This window comes from Bombus vosnesenskii, unplaced genomic scaffold (genome assembly GCF_011952255.1).
Source record: "Bombus vosnesenskii isolate JDL3184/JDL3185 unplaced genomic scaffold, Bvos_JDL3184-5_v1.1 scf7180000013293, whole genome shotgun sequence".
Classification (NCBI taxonomy): Eukaryota; Metazoa; Arthropoda; class Insecta; order Hymenoptera; family Apidae; genus Bombus; species Bombus vosnesenskii.
The window spans coordinates 2,477,673-2,495,288 of NW_022882944.1; the positions used below are offsets into that span (position 1 = coordinate 2,477,673).

Sequence of the window (17,616 nt, forward strand, 5' to 3'; positions counted from 1 at the left end):
TTGCTTTCTTTCGAAGGTTCGATATTTTTGCATTTCTGGTTATTGCAGATTTTTGCACAATTATCAAAGTTTATAAGTGTCCTTTGATCTTCGAAAATTATCTCTAGCACTGCTATTTGTTCGGCAATTATACCATTCAATCATATTTTCACATTGGTTTCATAATTGGTTCTATTATCTCCTTCTGAAGGCGACAAATGGACGCTGAAACTATGTTTCAGTGATAATCGCTCTTCAATTATATCCTTCTGCAAAAGTGGAGCGAAATACAATTGGAATTCCTGGAAAAAAATGGCTGACCGTTAGTCCTTAATGCCATTTGATGTCGGACATATATTTCCTAATATAGCGAACACGACAATATTTATTGCATTCATTGGTGTTGTCGATTGTATTTATTGTACTAATATTGCAATCAACGCTTTGAACAAAAATATTGAGGACAATAGTTACGCCGATATGTAAATCCTAGCACGAAATTTACATTTTTTAGCGATTCTCATTTCTTGCGTCTAGGATTCGCGGCAAAAGGATCTACAAATATTCTGTAACATATTCCAGAATTTTGTTAAGACATTTACATACCATTAAATAAGAAAAATAGTATAAAAATGAACAATCTGAATTTTTTTTTGACATACCAGGTTGAAATGTGATGTTTCCTTATGATAAGCTATCAAACGATTCATCATACTTTTTGATCATTCGATTATTATATTTGACATAAAGCTATAAAATTAAAAAAGATAAGTTTACAATCTGCAATTGACAATTTATCAATTGACTGACATTATTACTTAGTAAATTGTTCTACAATAAGCCCTTTGTCGTTTCTTTCTTAAAACAAAACTAAAATCCCCATTATCAACTTTAATCTAATTAATTTAATTCGCGTCATGCATCGGTCGTTTCTTTCTCATTCCTATTCAAAACCGGATACATTATCCACTTACAAGTTCCCCGTTTATAATGCAGACCTCTTTTAAAAGTTTCCTTTGTGCTGTTCTCCGCTTGTTTCCTCTTGATCCAGTCGCGAGCATGCGTGATGCAATTACACAGTCTGCTTCGTACGAAAAGGAACGCGCGATTGTCAACGACTGAGAAACGCGTGGACAATTGGAGGTAATACTGGAATTTATCGTGCCTCGTCTTTTAACCTTCGTGTTTCTTTCGGATTCGGTGACCTGGACGATTGAAAGTGTAATTTGCTTTGGAGGCCTCCTTTAATCTTTCATCTGCCACATTTGTAGAGGAAAATCTCTCGTGCGAACTGAAGTACCCGAATATAGTTTGGTCTTGCCTTTCTTTAGAAATTAAAAATCCTTCATTTGCCGAAATTCTTGCGTTCTTAGAAATAATTAGCATAACTGAGATTTTTAAAAGAATCGAATGGTCATTTGAATTTGTAAAAATAATTCGATCATAATCTAGATTCCAGAAAAGAAATAATTAAAATAGTAATTATTACACTTTCCATTTCGTAATAATTTGCATTTTCAATCTTAATCGTGATAATGTAGGGTTTTCGAGGTAATCATCACCATATCCTTATTAAATGGATATTATTATATTATTATAAACCTTTTGAAGTATCTCTTTTTTATTTTCTATTTCAATACAATAATTTTCCTGAATTTTTTACCATTTTTGGAATTTCTCAGAAAATATTTACATTAGCATCGTTTCTTGCAAATATCCCTGTATCTCTAAAGTACCAATACTCTTGCTCGTCAAAAGATCGAAGATGCAGATAACAAAGTCGTTATACTACGAAAAAATTTTCACTGCAATATGGTAACGGTGCAGCGTTCGATTCGCAAATCGCCTCAATTATATAGTCCCGTTAGAAAAATAAATTTTATGAGTAATTAGATATCGATCGATAACTGATGCACGGAATTTCACGAATGACCGTGTCGTTTCGTTGCTGACCTTGTTTCTACCTAAAAGTGTATACGCTTGTGCGTGCACGTATATGTAACTGTAAAATTGTCGCGTTACCTTCTAACTGTATTGCAGGCTATTGATGTTCTCACGGCGAAATTACATGGAAACTTAACAAAGATCATTTTTCTCTCTACGCATTGCGTACATTGTCGAACGTAACTATTTCAAACACTTTCTGATGTCTCGTACAAATCGAATGTTTATCTCTTTTGCTTTTATCTTCTAGATATTTTGCTACAGATCTGTTATTTCAGTTGCTTCGTATCTGTCTTATAATTTAAAGTAGTAAATAAAGTAAAATTTGTGAGAGCTTTTCAATAAATACAGCAGTATACATGCACTTGTTCTATCATTGAATTGTTGTTGAATTTTCTTGACACTAAGATTTCTCTTTGATGATTCTTGCTAATCTTGCTCACTCTCTAATTGTGAAAGATTAAAAATTCTAGGAACAAAATATCGTAAAAAGAGAAAAATAATATTTTTTTAATTTTTCTTCGATTAAAATTAATTTTCTCCAATTATCGTAAAATTTATGAAAACTGCTCGATCAAACTTTTTTGATAAAAACTAAAATCATGTATTTCGAATGGAACGAGTAATTTTCTCGATGGCACATTCCAATCGATGATTACCCTCAATGTGAAAATCACAGTTACGCATGTGAGATCTTTCAATTCTACATTTTCACCCCTTCTCTCGTGTTTTTTAAACGAGGACGCGTTTCTTATCTGGTAATCATGTCTTAGAAAATTATGCGTATTCGTCCTTCGATTGTAATTACGATTGTAGTTGAATACTTTCATTGCGGAAAATCCTTGGAAAAATAGTTTTGAAAAGAATCTGAAAGTTTTTCGAGAGAAGATATGCTAAGAATTCTCTGAAGTTGTAGATAGTACTTTATCGAAAATTGTATTTAAAAAATCTAAATCCTGAAAATAATTATTTCATAATCAATGTGGAAGTTTTCTAGAGGAAAATCCACGAAAAAGTCTCTGAACGTTCGTGAAATTCTTTAAAAGAATTTTCGATTACTTAGATAATGGTATGCCGAAAATTTAGTTATTTAGAAAATGTAATTATTATGAATAACATGTATGCACAAATTTTGGAGAAGTTTCCATTGGCGGTGGGGGTGGATCTTTATTCTTCCGAATCTTTCCCACGATTTGGTTGCCGACAGTTTGCGTAAATCGCCATCATATTATAATTTATGAATTATTCGCAGTGCTCGGTAACTCTTGTTTGTAAATTTCAATCTGTAACGGGACTGCTTGTGTTACCATTGTTTTAGTAAGTACTGTTATACCGTTCACTCCCACGTTGATACGGTATAGTTGTTGGGAAAAATCAATTTATTTAAAATTGAAAAATCCTTTGAACAAGAAGGATTTTATAAAAAAAACAAAGCAAAATGTATTCTCCTTGAGAATAATTTTCTTTTATAATTTTTCTTCAAACAAAATTAATTATCTTCAACTATCGTACAATCTATTTCTTAAATTGAAGAAAATAACTAATACATATAAAGTAATCTTTGTACCTTCAAATATCTCATAATTGCATGAAAATCCGTAATCTATTCGTTACTAGATGATAAATTATGCAAGAGGGTCCAAGTTTTAAAGATAAAACTAAAAATAGCGATATCAATGATTTCAAAAGAAGGAAAACGGATTAAAAGATGGGACACGGATTTTCTGAGTTACGTCAGGTGTAGATGCACAACGAAGGTCGATTCTCGCGCGTTCATAATCCAAGGTTGTCTTTTTATATTCTTTATATCTTGTCATCGTTCAAAGTAATCGTCTATCATCATCGAGGACTATTCTAGAAGCTCGTCCAAGTATCAAAGTGTAATTTCAATCGTAATTTAGATGGATGTTCCGAGACTTTCATAGCGCTGAGGAAAAAAAGTGGCATACGAACACGTAATATACGATAATTAGCTGTAGAAACGCGAATCGGTTGGATGCACTCGACCTGTCGTAAGGTTGGCACGTCTAAACAGCTGGTGTCATCGCCTCGATCCCCGTAATCTACGTATCACGAGAATTTTAAGACTGATCAACCGTGATGCTGTTTTTGCAGATTAAACGTGACGATTGGCAGTGATCATGTGCAACGAGACACGTTTCTTCGTGATTAGGAGACTTGTTAGTTCCGTTTATTGGAGACGAGTTAATGGCAATCCTGTTTATTATGGTCTTAAAAGTGGCGCAAATAAAAAATAAGAAATATCGGGAAAATCATTGTTACGCTTCGAGATTAATCTTTTGTAATTAATTATTAATCGAGAACTTTCGGACCTCCAAAACTTTCATTTTGAAGTCAAACGTTTCGCAACTAATCTCTAATGATTAATTTCTAATTTACTACGACGAAGTATTAATCGCGAATATCTGAATCTTCGAATGGACGATTTAGAAGCTAACATTCTTGAAATCAATTTTCAATTATTAAAAAACTTAATCTACAGTCAGTCATGGTGGAGATTTCCAAAGAAATCCCAGCGAAGAGAACAAGTCGATGAAAACAAGGAAACGAGCCAATAAAGGAGATCCAAGGAAATTTCATTAAAATTCTCGACACGTTGGATTGGAAATACAACACGTCTAACGTAGGTCTACCAATGAAGGATTCGCGATAGAAGAGTTCAACGAGACTCGTTTTCAAAACCGTCGAGGAGAAATAAAGAAGGAAAGAAGCGTTCCACTTAGGCTGCCAATCAAGGCGATTTGCATTCCAGGGACGTTTACCGCGATCGCGAAACTGGCGTATCGTCGGCTGTGGTTAACCCTGAAAATTGCACGCGAGAATGGAATGTGGTCGACGAATGTGTGAGTGTGAAGAGACCAGCGTATAGTCAATTACGAAAGTCTACACATGTGACTAATTATCGCTATCGACTGAAAATAGCACATAGCACATAGCACCACTCAAGTATTACGTTATTTATTGCTTATTTTATTAAGGCTGCTTTCTATGTTGACATCTATCGAATTCTGTGTATCTCACCAGGAAAACTAAAGCTGTACTATTTGTCATAAAGTTATTTATACTTACATAACGATACAATTGTTGTTAATAGACTTGCGGATGTTTATGCAATTTTATATTCTTATGAATATAGATAAAAAATGAAGATTAGATAGAAATTTGTTTTATCTACTCAAATGATAATAAGTACTTTACTTTGTATACTTCGTGTATTTTTTCATAGTATGTGCAAAGTTCAAATTTCCTCTAAATACACAAAAATCCGCAGTCTAGCGTTGTAAAGTATTAAATATCAATGAACCTCTTAGAAGTGACTTCAAATTGATCGTAATTCCATTTTTTATTAATTTTTTTAATTTCGCCATATCGGCATACGATTCTAGTATCTAATCTTTAATTCCCAAGGAACAAATGACTTAAGTTTGCCTATTGTAAAAAGATGTCATATAAATAATAGTAAATGGTAAGGTGAATGGAAAAAAGCGATGTTTTGCAATATCATCGCTTTTCTGCACTCTTCGATTTATGGAATTGATCAATGTGGCTTCTGAATGGTTCGTAAGATGATCCACATCTAGAGTTGCATTTCTCTTCTTTTTCCATTAGCAATATTTCTGTTTTAGGTAATAGAAGCTTTCTTTTTTATAATATACTTCTTTTATACTATTTTTTATAATATATTCAGTGTTTCATTTGTTTTAAGAACAATTTTCCCAAATCGGAAATTAAAATTCTGCTGCCCGATTTTTAGTTGCATTGTTAGTTTATTATTAATTAATCTTGCATGGCAATCGACACGTAACAATATACATAATATGTTCACAAGTAATTCAAGAGGATAGGACGGATCTCCGCTTCTGGTACTTCATGTACGCCATTTTTAGAAGAAACGTCTTCGCTCTCTTCTTCTTCTTCTTGAATCATACTCGTCCCATGCAGAATGCTTACTATCCGATTTACAAAATTTATCACGACACTTTTGCGCACCCTATAGAAACCAAATATGGAACAAGAAATAAAAAATCCGGAACACAACAAAATTGAATCGAATTAAATCAGATATGCCGATCGATCTTCCAAAATGACGAAGATAAAATTATTTCATCTTATGATTTCCAACGACATTCTTTCGGAGCCATAGTTATTTTCTTAAAAAAAGTGGCTAACACCGATAAACTTTAATTAATAACAGCGAAACTTTAATTTTTATACCTCATATCAATTTAGATCTCAATAGAAACAAAAATTACATTATCTTATGAATAAAGGAATACCTGAGTTAATGTTTTTTTTAATTTTAAACTACACAAATATTCCAAAAAAATACAAGATAAATAGTTGAAAGGGAAACTCGTCGACTTTTATTGAATATTTCGTGCACAAGAAAATAGCACTCTGCATGTTCGAATCGGTGATCTTTAAAAGGCTTACGTAAGAGGATGGATGTAGACATAAGCGTGTCACGAGAGAAGTTTGCATTATGCAGGGCAACACGAAGCTACCAGAAAACAGATGCGAGAAGACTCCATCGCGTTCGCCGTGTGATAAATACATTTTCATTGCGGTACACGTCCGCGAAACAAGCACAGACCACGATAAATAAATAATCGTTTGCGCTTCGTCATGATCTCGCGCAACTGAGTCACACAGAAACCAAACTTATCAACTCCATCCACATCTATTTTGTATTTTTTCAAAAATTAAACGACGTAAAATCATAATATTCTAGTAAACAACGATTAACAATAATTTGCTTACTATTATTATTATTATTATTATTATTATTATTGAAGTAAAATAAAAAGATTCTAAAAAATGAGACTTCGATAAATTTGACTTCTGAATGGCCCAATCTCCGCTTTTCGTTTAACTCTTCGTTTGAGCAGCCCATTTCTCCCTTGATCTGTTAATTTCTTTTCACCTCCTTCTCTTTTGCTTTACTCTTTAATGGTTAGTGTTGATTTTATTCGTCAAACGAAGAGTTAATAACAATAATTCCGGCGAGAAAATCCTAAGAAACTGTAACTACCATCGACCGTGAACGATTCGTTTCACCCTTCAACAGAAATGTACAATTATTCGCAGAGTAAAACACGATATCTTTTTGTTATCTGCAATGCAATTATTATCGAAGGTTGAATTTCATCGAGGAAGGAATATAAGAAAACTTTGCTCTGCAAATATTTGCCACGATTTATACGATTCTGTTCGATCGAAGGGTTTGTTTCGAGTACAATAATTATCGTCGAGTTGAAAACACTCCACTGGTTGAAACTTCCTATACAATCATCTGGCACATACGATTAAATAAATAAGTTCCAGTTGCACACCTCCTGCTCGACTTGCAACTCTCGAAGATCGATTCTTTCTTCTTCTTTTATGACACCGGGCTGATCTCTGTTACGGAACTGTTAACCTTGTCCTCGATCGCGATTAAGAACGTCGAAGGCAGCCGTGTATCGCCCTTTCGAGATTTCGTTCGATCCTTTCGCTGTGAAGCTAAATTTACGAATAACAAATTCGAATAACAAGCTCGACGAAAAGCGGACAAAGTATTTTTAGTATCCCTTTCAATACTTTCATTTTATTTTCGAGTAGATTTTACTTTAGAATAAAATAAATGTATTAAAGTTAGCAGGAATGAAAAATATAACTTTCATTTTATGTGATATTGGTTTTTACTATATCGTAAAGTATTTTCAATGGTTGCGCGTTGTATTAGCATCGATATAAATCTTCATACTACTTATTATTAGTCGGCGGATATTTATGCAAATCTAAAATTTTTCTGATCGCAACTGGGAGAATGGAACCTAAGCGGAAATTTTCTTTGCCTGTTAAAATATCATAATGAGTGCTATACTTCGGATATTCTCTGTATTACTGCACATATTGTGTGTATTCCGTGTAATTTTGCATTTTCAAATATACCACAATCGCGTAAAAATCCGCAGTCTACGTATTATTTCATTTTATCTTTCGCATCAAGACGCAAAATAAAAAGTAAGATTACTAGATCGCGGATTTTTATGCAAATTCATATTTTCGAGAATATAAATATGTTATGAATATATATGTGAATATATATTTAAAAAAGTAGAACTTTGGTAGAAAATTGTCTTACCTACCAAGTATCGTAGAAAGCGCTATCTACTTCGGATATTTTATATTATGTGTATTCTCTACCATTTTGCATTTTCAAATTTCCTACAAATGCATAAAAATCCGCTGTCCAGAGATTACTTATGGTACCACCTGGTAATTAACACGTTGACTGCCACGCGAATTTTACATACATTTTTATTTACTATTTTGCACTGGGATTCGCAATACATTGAAATATACTGCATCGTGTAGTATTCGATTTTTACAAAATATTATATCACATTTGCGCACCTTTTTCTAACAATGTTACCTAAGTCATTCATATTGTTAATAATTTTTTTAGTACATGAAATTTATATTCTTTTAAACATACTAAAAAGATATAGTAACGTAGGTGTTCATCGTGGTAGACAACGTGTTAAAAAGGCTACTAAAACTAATTTTTGTCAACCTCGAGGAACAAACGAGCGAAACTTCCGTTCCAGCCTGATAACCTTAATGACTAGGCGAATTCACGAAAACTCGCGTGTCATCCCCATTAAGTTTGAAGGAACAGGACACTTCTTTCTGTTAAATTCAGCACAGCGAAGGAATTAAACGTGACATTCTGAAAGGAGCAAAAACAGTCGCGATACAATTTTGCAAAGTCGGACAATTTATGGCGTTTGGCACTGATTCCCATGCTGGCTAACGCTTCGCTAACGCTTTGCTAAAGCTGTCGTTGTTTATCGAATTTTTACAGAATAAAAGCTTGCGTGCACAGTTAACAATTCGCTGTCGAAGGGAAGAATTTGTGATTTTAGCGTGGAAAATTGGATAACCAATTTGACAAATCTTCTTTTTATTACTATAACGAATGGAACAATTGGAAGATCCTTGTCATAAAATGCAATTGAAATTGAAATTTCTTCTGTGTATTTTTCCAGTTGTTTCTAACTTTTAATGGCCAATTTAGCAAATCATTTTTAGTACTATAACGAACAGAACAGTTGGAAGATCGTTTGCATAAAATCGAATTAACGTTGAAATTTCTTCAACAGAAATTTTCGAAACACTTTGATTGCTATGACGAGACTGTATTTAGATTCGTTTGAGATAGTGACGCCATCAGAATTGAAGAACGGTCCACTCGAGAACAATCAATTTGCGAACAGTGAAAGGAATTTTCGTCGTGTCGCAAGATAGAGACTTCAGTTTGTTGCCTGATAAGTGTCAGTGGGTCGTCAGTGTTTCATAAACTCCTTCGACCACCGAATGTGGTTACGAAAAGCGATTACGTGGTCTGTCCACGTACTCGTTTCCGTTTGTTAAACCCATAACTACATCGTGGAGGCAAGAATAGACGAAATAGTTGATCGTGAATATATCTTTTGGAAAAATCAACTCTGAACGTGGTTCTTATGAAAAACTTGTGAATTTTTCTGATTTTTACCGATTTCTTCGTTTGTATGGACAATTCTTGTGAATTTTATATTTTATTATGAAAAAGATTCTTTACTCAGTCTCATATATTTATTAACATCATTTTAATCGCGCCTTCGCCGAAAATTTGCAAACTCCAGCAATTTTTGCAAATTACTTCGTTTCGATGCACAATTTCTCTAATTCTTGAAAATTTTGCTATATTTTATGTATCTTACTCCACGAAGGATTGTTTTGAATTCTCCTTTCAATTCTTCCATCGAAAATGTATCTACGACCTTGCTAAACGAAATCATGCAACGCACGTAGGATTTTCCTATCTATGAATAATATATTCAGCGGCATAATTCGGTCCATTGCACTCGCGATACCTTGAAATTACCACGCAATTCATTCTTTTTTTCTGCAGTCTTTTTCTTTTTTTCTCTCCCTCTTATTGCAATCGTCGCGAGTTACGTGTCGCGAGAACGGAGAAACTCGTTGCGAAACCGAAACGACACTTTTCACCGAGTCGATCAATGCGATCGATGAAGCGCGAGCAGTAAAAAGCAACGCTTCCAGGCAATGCTGCGCGATACCCATTCATTTGCATACGTTCGTCTGCCGATCATTAACCACGTTTATGCCTTTAATCTTTTTAGGTCCTTTTTCACGTCCTGTCAGAAGATCGCTGCGCAATCTCGACTAGCAAGAAAGGAACGTCGAGAATCGTAGACGTTGTAATCTTTCCGATTTTGTTTTCCTTCCAGCCACAGACAGGCGATTGACGTCTTTTAATAATAAAACAAGGAGTTAAAAGAAGATTTGCTCCTCCCGAGAGATTATGAAACGTTTATAAACTGAAGAAATTACAACAGTGCTCGATTCTTGATTTAATAAGATCGATGGAAGTAAGTTTTTCAAGAAAATGCACATTTACTGATGAAATTATTCATTGTTATTTGCTGATATAATTAAATATAACTCACTGACATTATTTTACTTAACGAAAAGTCCCTCTCAGTCTCATGATCATGGATTATTCTTAAGCTAAAGCTTCGAATGCATTGGTTTTTTAAATATTTAAATAATGTTCATAAGTACATATTCGATGGCTTAATAAATCTATAAAAATAACTTTAAAATATTCTCAAAGTCAAACAAGACAGATGACTCGATGAGTAAAGGTATTTTTCATTTTCATCGAGGTAAAGTACATATTTCTTCAAAGTGCACAGACGAGAAAGGCAGAGAGGAAAACCACGTTGAATAACGAAATATGTCGCGGCAAGCGTAGCAGACTCGCGTCGGCCACGAATCGATAATAATTGAGCCTAATTGTATATGCATACGCGACGATAGGAATGTGTATTCATCCGAGCATACGAGGTATCTGTAACCAGTTTCGAAACAGGCATGCTCGATGCTTGAGCAAACACGCGTCTCTGAATTGAATAGTAAAATTTCAGGTAATTAATTCAGACCCTTTTTCCCTTTCAACGATGCTGTTAATTAAGTTTCTAATCCCTCCATGTAATTTTTTCGACGGACGAAGAATTTATCTCAATTAAAAAATAATCTTTCAATATTTTCCACTTATTAATCCAAGTATGTTCATCATTTTGTTAAAACAACCATTACTAAACATTTTTATTTCATTATTTATGGATGTATTGTTCGCTGCATTCATTTATTTCCGAAAATATTGTACTTCTATCATCCTTCTAAAACAATACCTATCTTTCTTTTAAATTAACAATAATATAGCCTCCAAATAAAGTAGGAAATGATGATATTTCTCAAATAATTTGATATTTATTATCGCCAAATTGTTGATAATTATTATATTGAAAAACGAGAATCCAACCTATTCGGCTCGCTCTTCTAATTTTTAATATTTCTCTCAAAGTACGAAAATTTCATCGATTTAATCTCGAAATAAAAGGAGGAAATGATATCGTTTTTCAAATTATCGCCAAGGACAAAAATCGGATCAATCTGTGTAAATTTTCTAATGTCAAATATTCCAGAGATCAAAATGATCTCTCAATTTTTTATTAGAACGTGGAGAATCAGAGGTCTCGCGAAATTTTCCTCGCCATTAAACCGCGTTCTAATTACGATCGTTAGGTTAATTGTCTGGAACGTGTTTGCCAGCTTCGTAAGCTGGTGATACTGTTGCACAGTGTTCGAGATTGCATCTGGGATTTCCCAGATTTCGTTCTCATAAGCGCGAAATCGCGTCGAACTATTAGACTTAAGCAATCTCGATGTCTCCGTGGTTATTAAACAGTCGTTCATTATCGTTGTGTTTTCTCATGGAAAAACGAGGCCGTACGTCAAAGGAATGCGATGCAAATCCCCCTCATGTTAATGTTGGCGCCCCTACAATCTCCTCTCATTTTTCTCATCGTGTTGCGGGTCAAATAAAAAGATAAAGAAGCGAACACCATGCAAACGATCGTAATTATCATGTGTTGCGTGGGATATTTCATAGATCTGAGTAATTAGCGGTCGTAACAGGATTTGAGGCTAATACTGCAAGGCCGGTTCGCAATTAATCGCGTTTACGAAACCTGATTTGTCGTGAAAGCGATAACGTTGATCGTTCATTCTTCGTGTTTGCGTTAACTTTCTGATAGATTCGTGTAAATTATTGATGAAGGATTTTGGCGTAGAAAATGTTGAATGAGAATCTTTCGGAAGTCAAAATCTGCTTCTATCCTGTCTTTTGTAAATTAGTTAATTTTATTATATTTGAGCATTCTTGCACGGCAATTTAATAACTAATAATATTATAATCAATATTATAACGAATACTACACTTTGAATATTTCTTTATCTTATACGCATTTTATATGCATTCTACGCTTTAGAAAGTCTCCCTAAAAAATCCAATCACAATTTTTAAAATTTCATTTCTCGTCAAACTTGTTGATTATTATATAGAAAAGTTAATACCGATAACTTATAACTTGTAAAATTTTACTAATGATATTAGTTTAACTGCGCAAGATCGCCTTGATATTATGAAACATACCACTTCTGAAGAACAAGTTTACTGATTTTCATAAATTCATTTATGATAAATAATTGTAAATTTCAAAACAGATTTTTTAAAAGCAATGTTTTCAATATCGTTATTTTTTGCTGTGCTTCAATGCATTGAATTGATCAACATGGTTTCTAAGCGTCTTAATTATTTCGCTCTTTTCCCGAAGCATTATACGAAAGAAAGGCGGTGAAATGCAAAGTTCTCTGTTTCTTAAGGCTCTCGAAACCCTCGCCGTATAACTTTTTCTCATGCAATTAAGATTAACGTTCACGTTCTCACGAGCAAGTCGGCTGTAACTCGTGCGTCGGAGATTCGAACCGTCGCGTAATCTTTTCTAGGGGAAACCACTGATACGATTCCTCGATTATAACAAAATATAGCGAGGTAATCATCATTAATACAACAAAGAAATTTCAATCGAATACATAGAGAAATTATAAAAAGAAAAATGACCATTTCATTAAACAAAAACGATCTTCCAATTGTTTCATACAAAATTTCATATTGTAACCGAGTATAAGAAATTCTAAGGTTTAAAAAATAAAGAGAGAGAAAATTCTTATAAAGGTTCTTAATAAAACCTCTAATTACTTTAAACAAAATTTTATATTATGATTAATTTGTAGAAATTTCAAAAATTCGTGCTCAATAAATTCATTAACGAATTGTCAAATAAAGAACGATTGCAATATTGGAAAAAGACAACTTTTTGACTGTTGAAAAATTTTAACGATTCCTGAGTAATTTTCTGTTAGTGAAGGAGGATCCTAAACAGAGTTGTAATTCTGCCAACTGGAAGGAAACATTGCAAAGTTGCGTGTCTGTGTCTAACGAGTTCCAGCCATTAGAACGATCTTCGTTGGACGACAATAATTCGAGCTCGTCCAATTAGCCTGTTCATTTCGCGACAGGAAGGTCGCGCAAAAATATTACGTCGTCGTCAATCTTTTCCGCCAACCGCGATAAAAATTCTCGGACCTTTTGTCAAACGAAAAACGACAACAGAAATAATCAGTGTTAAAGAATGAAAAATTTCAAATTATATAGAGAATCGAGACATACATAAAAATTATAAAATTCCAAATTAAAAAGTAGAAATAGCAAAAGTTGACAACTTACGAAGAAAACAAGTAAGATATAAATAAAACCGAAGAGATTCTAAATAAAAGAATAAAAATGTTAAAACCCCATCTGAAAATTCACAAAAATACTTTAAAACTCAATTTATTCGAATTGAATTTCTGCTCGAGTTTTTTCAATGCATCCCACGATCAAAGTCCTGAATTCGACAAAGGTGATCGACGCTCGAGATAAGACGATCGAGGTCACAGGTAGAAATCAGCGAGACGAAGATGAGGCCGGGTGTTCTTCAGCTTTTTGCCTATCCGTAATTTTCCTACTCGGGCAAGGTTCTTCTAAGAAACGAAAGCCAACTGAACCAGTCGGGCACTCGACCACCCATCGCGATTTTCCACGCTAACACCACGAACCAATCTTTTCCCCCATAAACTAGTGCCTCGATTAACAGTCCATAGACTCCAGAAAACGAGTCCAAATTTCCTATGAAAATCACTTTCCATCCAAAACAATGGACAACACCATACGTTCTTATTCAACAAACAGAAAGATAATCGGTCCAAGTGGTCTGTTCACACTGTCATCTGGTCTCTGACTAAACGGTCCAGTCTCAAACAAGCTTTTTCACATTATCATGAAGCAACAAAGCGTCTTCAACAACCAAAATCCAAATAGAACAACATCTGCCTTCATATTGGACCGACTGTATAACTTCCAGATTTGACTCATCGATTATTTCTCATGATTACAATAAGAATCGACATCCGGAAAATTCCTAACGAGGTCGTGGCCTAGGTAGAGGCTGAAGTTGTTGCTGATGGTGCGAGTAACCGCTCCTCGAGTTAGCTGGCATCGGCTGTACCCTTTCAGGACTGTCATCCAGGTTCAAACCAGCCACCAACTGAGCAATCTCCCTGTCCTTCTTCTCTTCTTTGGGCAGCGCGTTTCCATTTTGCCCGCTGAAGCCCAGAGAGGCCAAACTTCCGTGACTTCTGCTACGATGCTCCGCGCGAATGCTGTATGAGAACGCTCTTTCGTTCAAGTGGCCCTTTCTTCTATAGATTCCAGTTCCAAAACGCGACTCGTTCTCTGGGCTATCAGCTGCTCTGCTCATCTCTGCGGTGGTAAGATCCGCGTGAGAGGCAGCCAGTCTTCTGGAAGCTCCTAGAGTCGAAGAATCCGCCTCAAGATGCTGTCTTCTGCCCCTATTTCCAGCTGTCCCGTAAGTTCCAGCTGGATAAATGGCTGCAGCGGGTGGAGGAGGCACCACAGGTAATGGAGCGTACACCGGAACGATTGGAGCGGCTGCTGGAATCGGTCTGAGCCCTTTAGGATGATGGTGAGCCTTCCTAGGTAAAGTTGCGGCTGGTACCAATAAAACTGGCGCTGGTCTGGCCAAAGTTCCTGCGACTGATCGACTGCTAGGTGGCAGAGGATGAGGATGATAGTGCTGTTGCCTCACTGGGTGACCCAGAGTATGGTGTCCATGGCCGTTAGTGTATATTCCTTGATGCAATTGAGGATGAAGGTGAGCTTGTTGCAAGGGATCTTCGTGAGAGGATCGGTTTTTGAGCTTCTTGAGCTTCTTGTTCGCTTTTCTGCGGACTGAGGACGATGAAGATTCTTCGAGGAGCAAAGGTTGAGAAGGTGGAGGGGGCGGAGGCGGTGGAGGAGGTGGAGCGACCAGCTGACGAGGTCTAGATCCCTTGGTGCTTCTCAGAGTCCCCTGTTCCTGATATAAACCGTCCACCTCTTCTCGACCTCTGGCCCAGACCTTATGATTCTCATCTCCATTGTACAAGCTAAGGTCGTCTGTTGAGGTAGCGTCTAAACGAGTCGCTTGTGGACTATCTAGGGTAGTACTGGATCCTCCTAGAGTGTGGTAGAGACTGTTATTCGAAGGATGTCCACTGGTGACTCCGTTGGTCGTCGTGGCAGAGGGATCAAGGCCCTTGGCGTAGCTACTGTCCGCGTACGCGTGAAAGCAACACCTGACCAGGGCGTTGGCCGCCATGTCGCGCTTGCATATAAATGCGTGACATTCGAGAACCTTGATACCCGTGGTTCGTCGCAGAACCGCGGCGAAAAGCGGCGGATGGTTGGCACTGGGCGTTCTAGCGAAGGGAGAGTCCAAGGGAAGGAACCTCGTGTTCGAGGCGTCGCCGCTTCCGCCTTTGACATGCCTCACAGCAGCGCAGTAGTGCAGCGCCTCGATGGGAAAGAACCTGGTGACCTTCTTGCGGTGCTCGTCCACATTCTCCAGCAGCAGGCCGTTGCTCCAGACGCTCAGCCAGGAGTCCAGTCCACGTGCTCCCAAGGCACCCTGTTCTGGGTATAGTTCTCTCAAAGGTTCTTGCACCCCTAGCAAACCTTCCTTACTCGCATGGGGCACCGAGCTGCCTAAGTAAAGGACTCTGCAGCGACAGTACGGCGTCGCCGTATCCTGATTGGCACCTCTCATTTTTGTATTCGTTAGGTCAGACCGTCGGATCCAGTACTAGTGATCACTGATCAGTAGACCGAAGATTCTTGCGATGTTTCTTCTACGTCGTTTTGACTTATTATCCTCTTCTATCAAGATGAATACTCTCGGAAAAGGAGCAGAAACATACTACGCGTAAAGAAGCCAGCAACCATTCAGAACCATCGAATCATCGGACACCGTGTAACCATCGATTCGACTGAATAAAATTCAAGGAACACACGCGACCGTAAGGTACACACGGAACAACGTTACAGAGGACTCCACCCGGTAACACACTCCACTCGCGATTACGCAGTCACTTTCCAAAGACGTAGCCCGGTTGCAAAATACGCGTGCGTGGACGAGAGAGCCGCTCTCGGCTATTTCGCAGCAGCTGTAGCCGCCGCTCGCGAGAGATCGCGTCAGGCCATTATGGCCGCCTTCTGACGACTTCCCCACCAACTAGCTACCTGGCCGTGTCTCCTCTTCTACCTGGCCTTCTCCTCCTCTGTGTCAGTCCGTTTTTCTTTCTACCAACGCGTCCCGGCTCGACTCTTACCAACCTTTTTCAACCCCCCACCAATCCTTTTTCTCCCACCTTTCTCTACCAGCCGCTCAAGCCAGGTCCTCCTGTGGTATGTGGTGTACACCAGTGGCGTCTACGTCCTCCTGGTTGCCCCTTACCTCCACGTGTACCGATCCACCGACAAGTACACACACTTTTTACCAAGGGAACGCTCACCGACGATCGAACGGGCACGCTGAGTGTGTCGCCGCCGTTGGAATCCAGAGGCGCGGTCGACAGGCCTCGTCAGCCACGCAGGCCGTCGTCTCTGACGTTTCTCTATGTCTCATCGGCACTCACAACTTGGATAAATATCCAGATATACGTCTACCTATGCCCTGATTTCGTTTATCCGATATTATTAGTCGAACTTTCAATGATTACTTCCGATGTTCTACACTATTACTGTACTGTGTTTCGTATAGATGGCGCTGAGGTCGCATTCACTTGACGACTGGTCCCACTTTGACGAATTTATTTCTTGTTTATGGCCCCTGGAGGATCGTGTTGGGTACGCAGAAGTGGAATACGAGATTGGTGTTCCACAGCGAGGTTTCTGATGGTAGAACGCGCACGGAGAGAAGGTAGGAATTGAACAGCGAGGCTGTTGACGCTTGTACGCTCCCCGTCAGACTGAGGACTGACGGAAGGCGTGAGACTTCGACCAACTGGGCCCCACTATTCCACCAGGCCCCTTCTCTCTTTCTTTCTTCTTCTCCCTCTTTCTTCCTTCTTCTTCTGATTCTCTTTCTGCCGCTTTTCTGCTTCGGGAAAGGCACTCCCTGACAAAGGCCGTATGTGCCTCGGGAACCCTTCGTCCGATGGGGTGTCTGGAACTGTGCCGAGGAAAATGGACATTCTTCCGAGCCGATTTTGCCAAGGAACGCCGATAGCCTTCTCTTTCTATCATCGTACTTCTTTTTCACGGAATCGAGTGATGCAACCAACAGTGTTTTGTTCCGAGCTGTTCTCGGTTGAATGGATTCCTGATGACGATGGAGG

General features: G+C 37.5%; 2 protein-coding genes across 2 annotated transcripts; both read right to left on the reverse strand.

Moving 5' to 3' along the window:
• Positions 1-71: 71 nt before the first annotated feature.
• On the reverse strand, positions 72-2,918 carry LOC117232833. Its single transcript, XM_033492520.1, has 3 exons — positions 2,491-2,918; positions 978-1,221; positions 72-281 (listed from the first exon to the last, which is right to left on the reverse strand). Exons 1-3 carry the CDS (start codon positions 2,751-2,753, stop codon positions 141-143), a joined length of 648 nt encoding a protein of 215 aa, XP_033348411.1. The 5' UTR covers positions 2,754-2,918; the 3' UTR covers positions 72-140.
• Positions 2,919-5,706: 2,788 nt separating this feature from the next.
• LOC117232712 lies at positions 5,707-17,235 on the reverse strand. Its single transcript, XM_033492278.1, has one exon. It carries the CDS (start codon positions 16,044-16,046, stop codon positions 14,361-14,363), a length of 1,686 nt encoding a protein of 561 aa, XP_033348169.1. The 5' UTR covers positions 16,047-17,235; the 3' UTR covers positions 5,707-14,360.
• Positions 17,236-17,616: the final 381 nt, after the last annotated feature.

Coding starts and splice junctions, on each gene's coding strand:
- LOC117232833 (XM_033492520.1), bottom strand. CDS start 2,753: ATGAAAGTATTCAACTACAATCGTAATTACAATCGAAGGACGAATACG. Junction 1,222..2,490: donor CAAAAAAGTTTGATCGAGCA/GTTTTCATAAAT, acceptor GAAAGATTAAAG/GAGGCCTCCAAAGCAAATTA. Junction 282..977: donor AAAGGAAACTTTTAAAAGAG/GTCTGCATTATA, acceptor ATTTTTTTCCAG/GAATTCCAATTGTATTTCGC.
- LOC117232712 (XM_033492278.1), bottom strand. CDS start 16,046: ATGAGAGGTGCCAATCAGGATACGGCGACGCCGTACTGTCGCTGCAGA.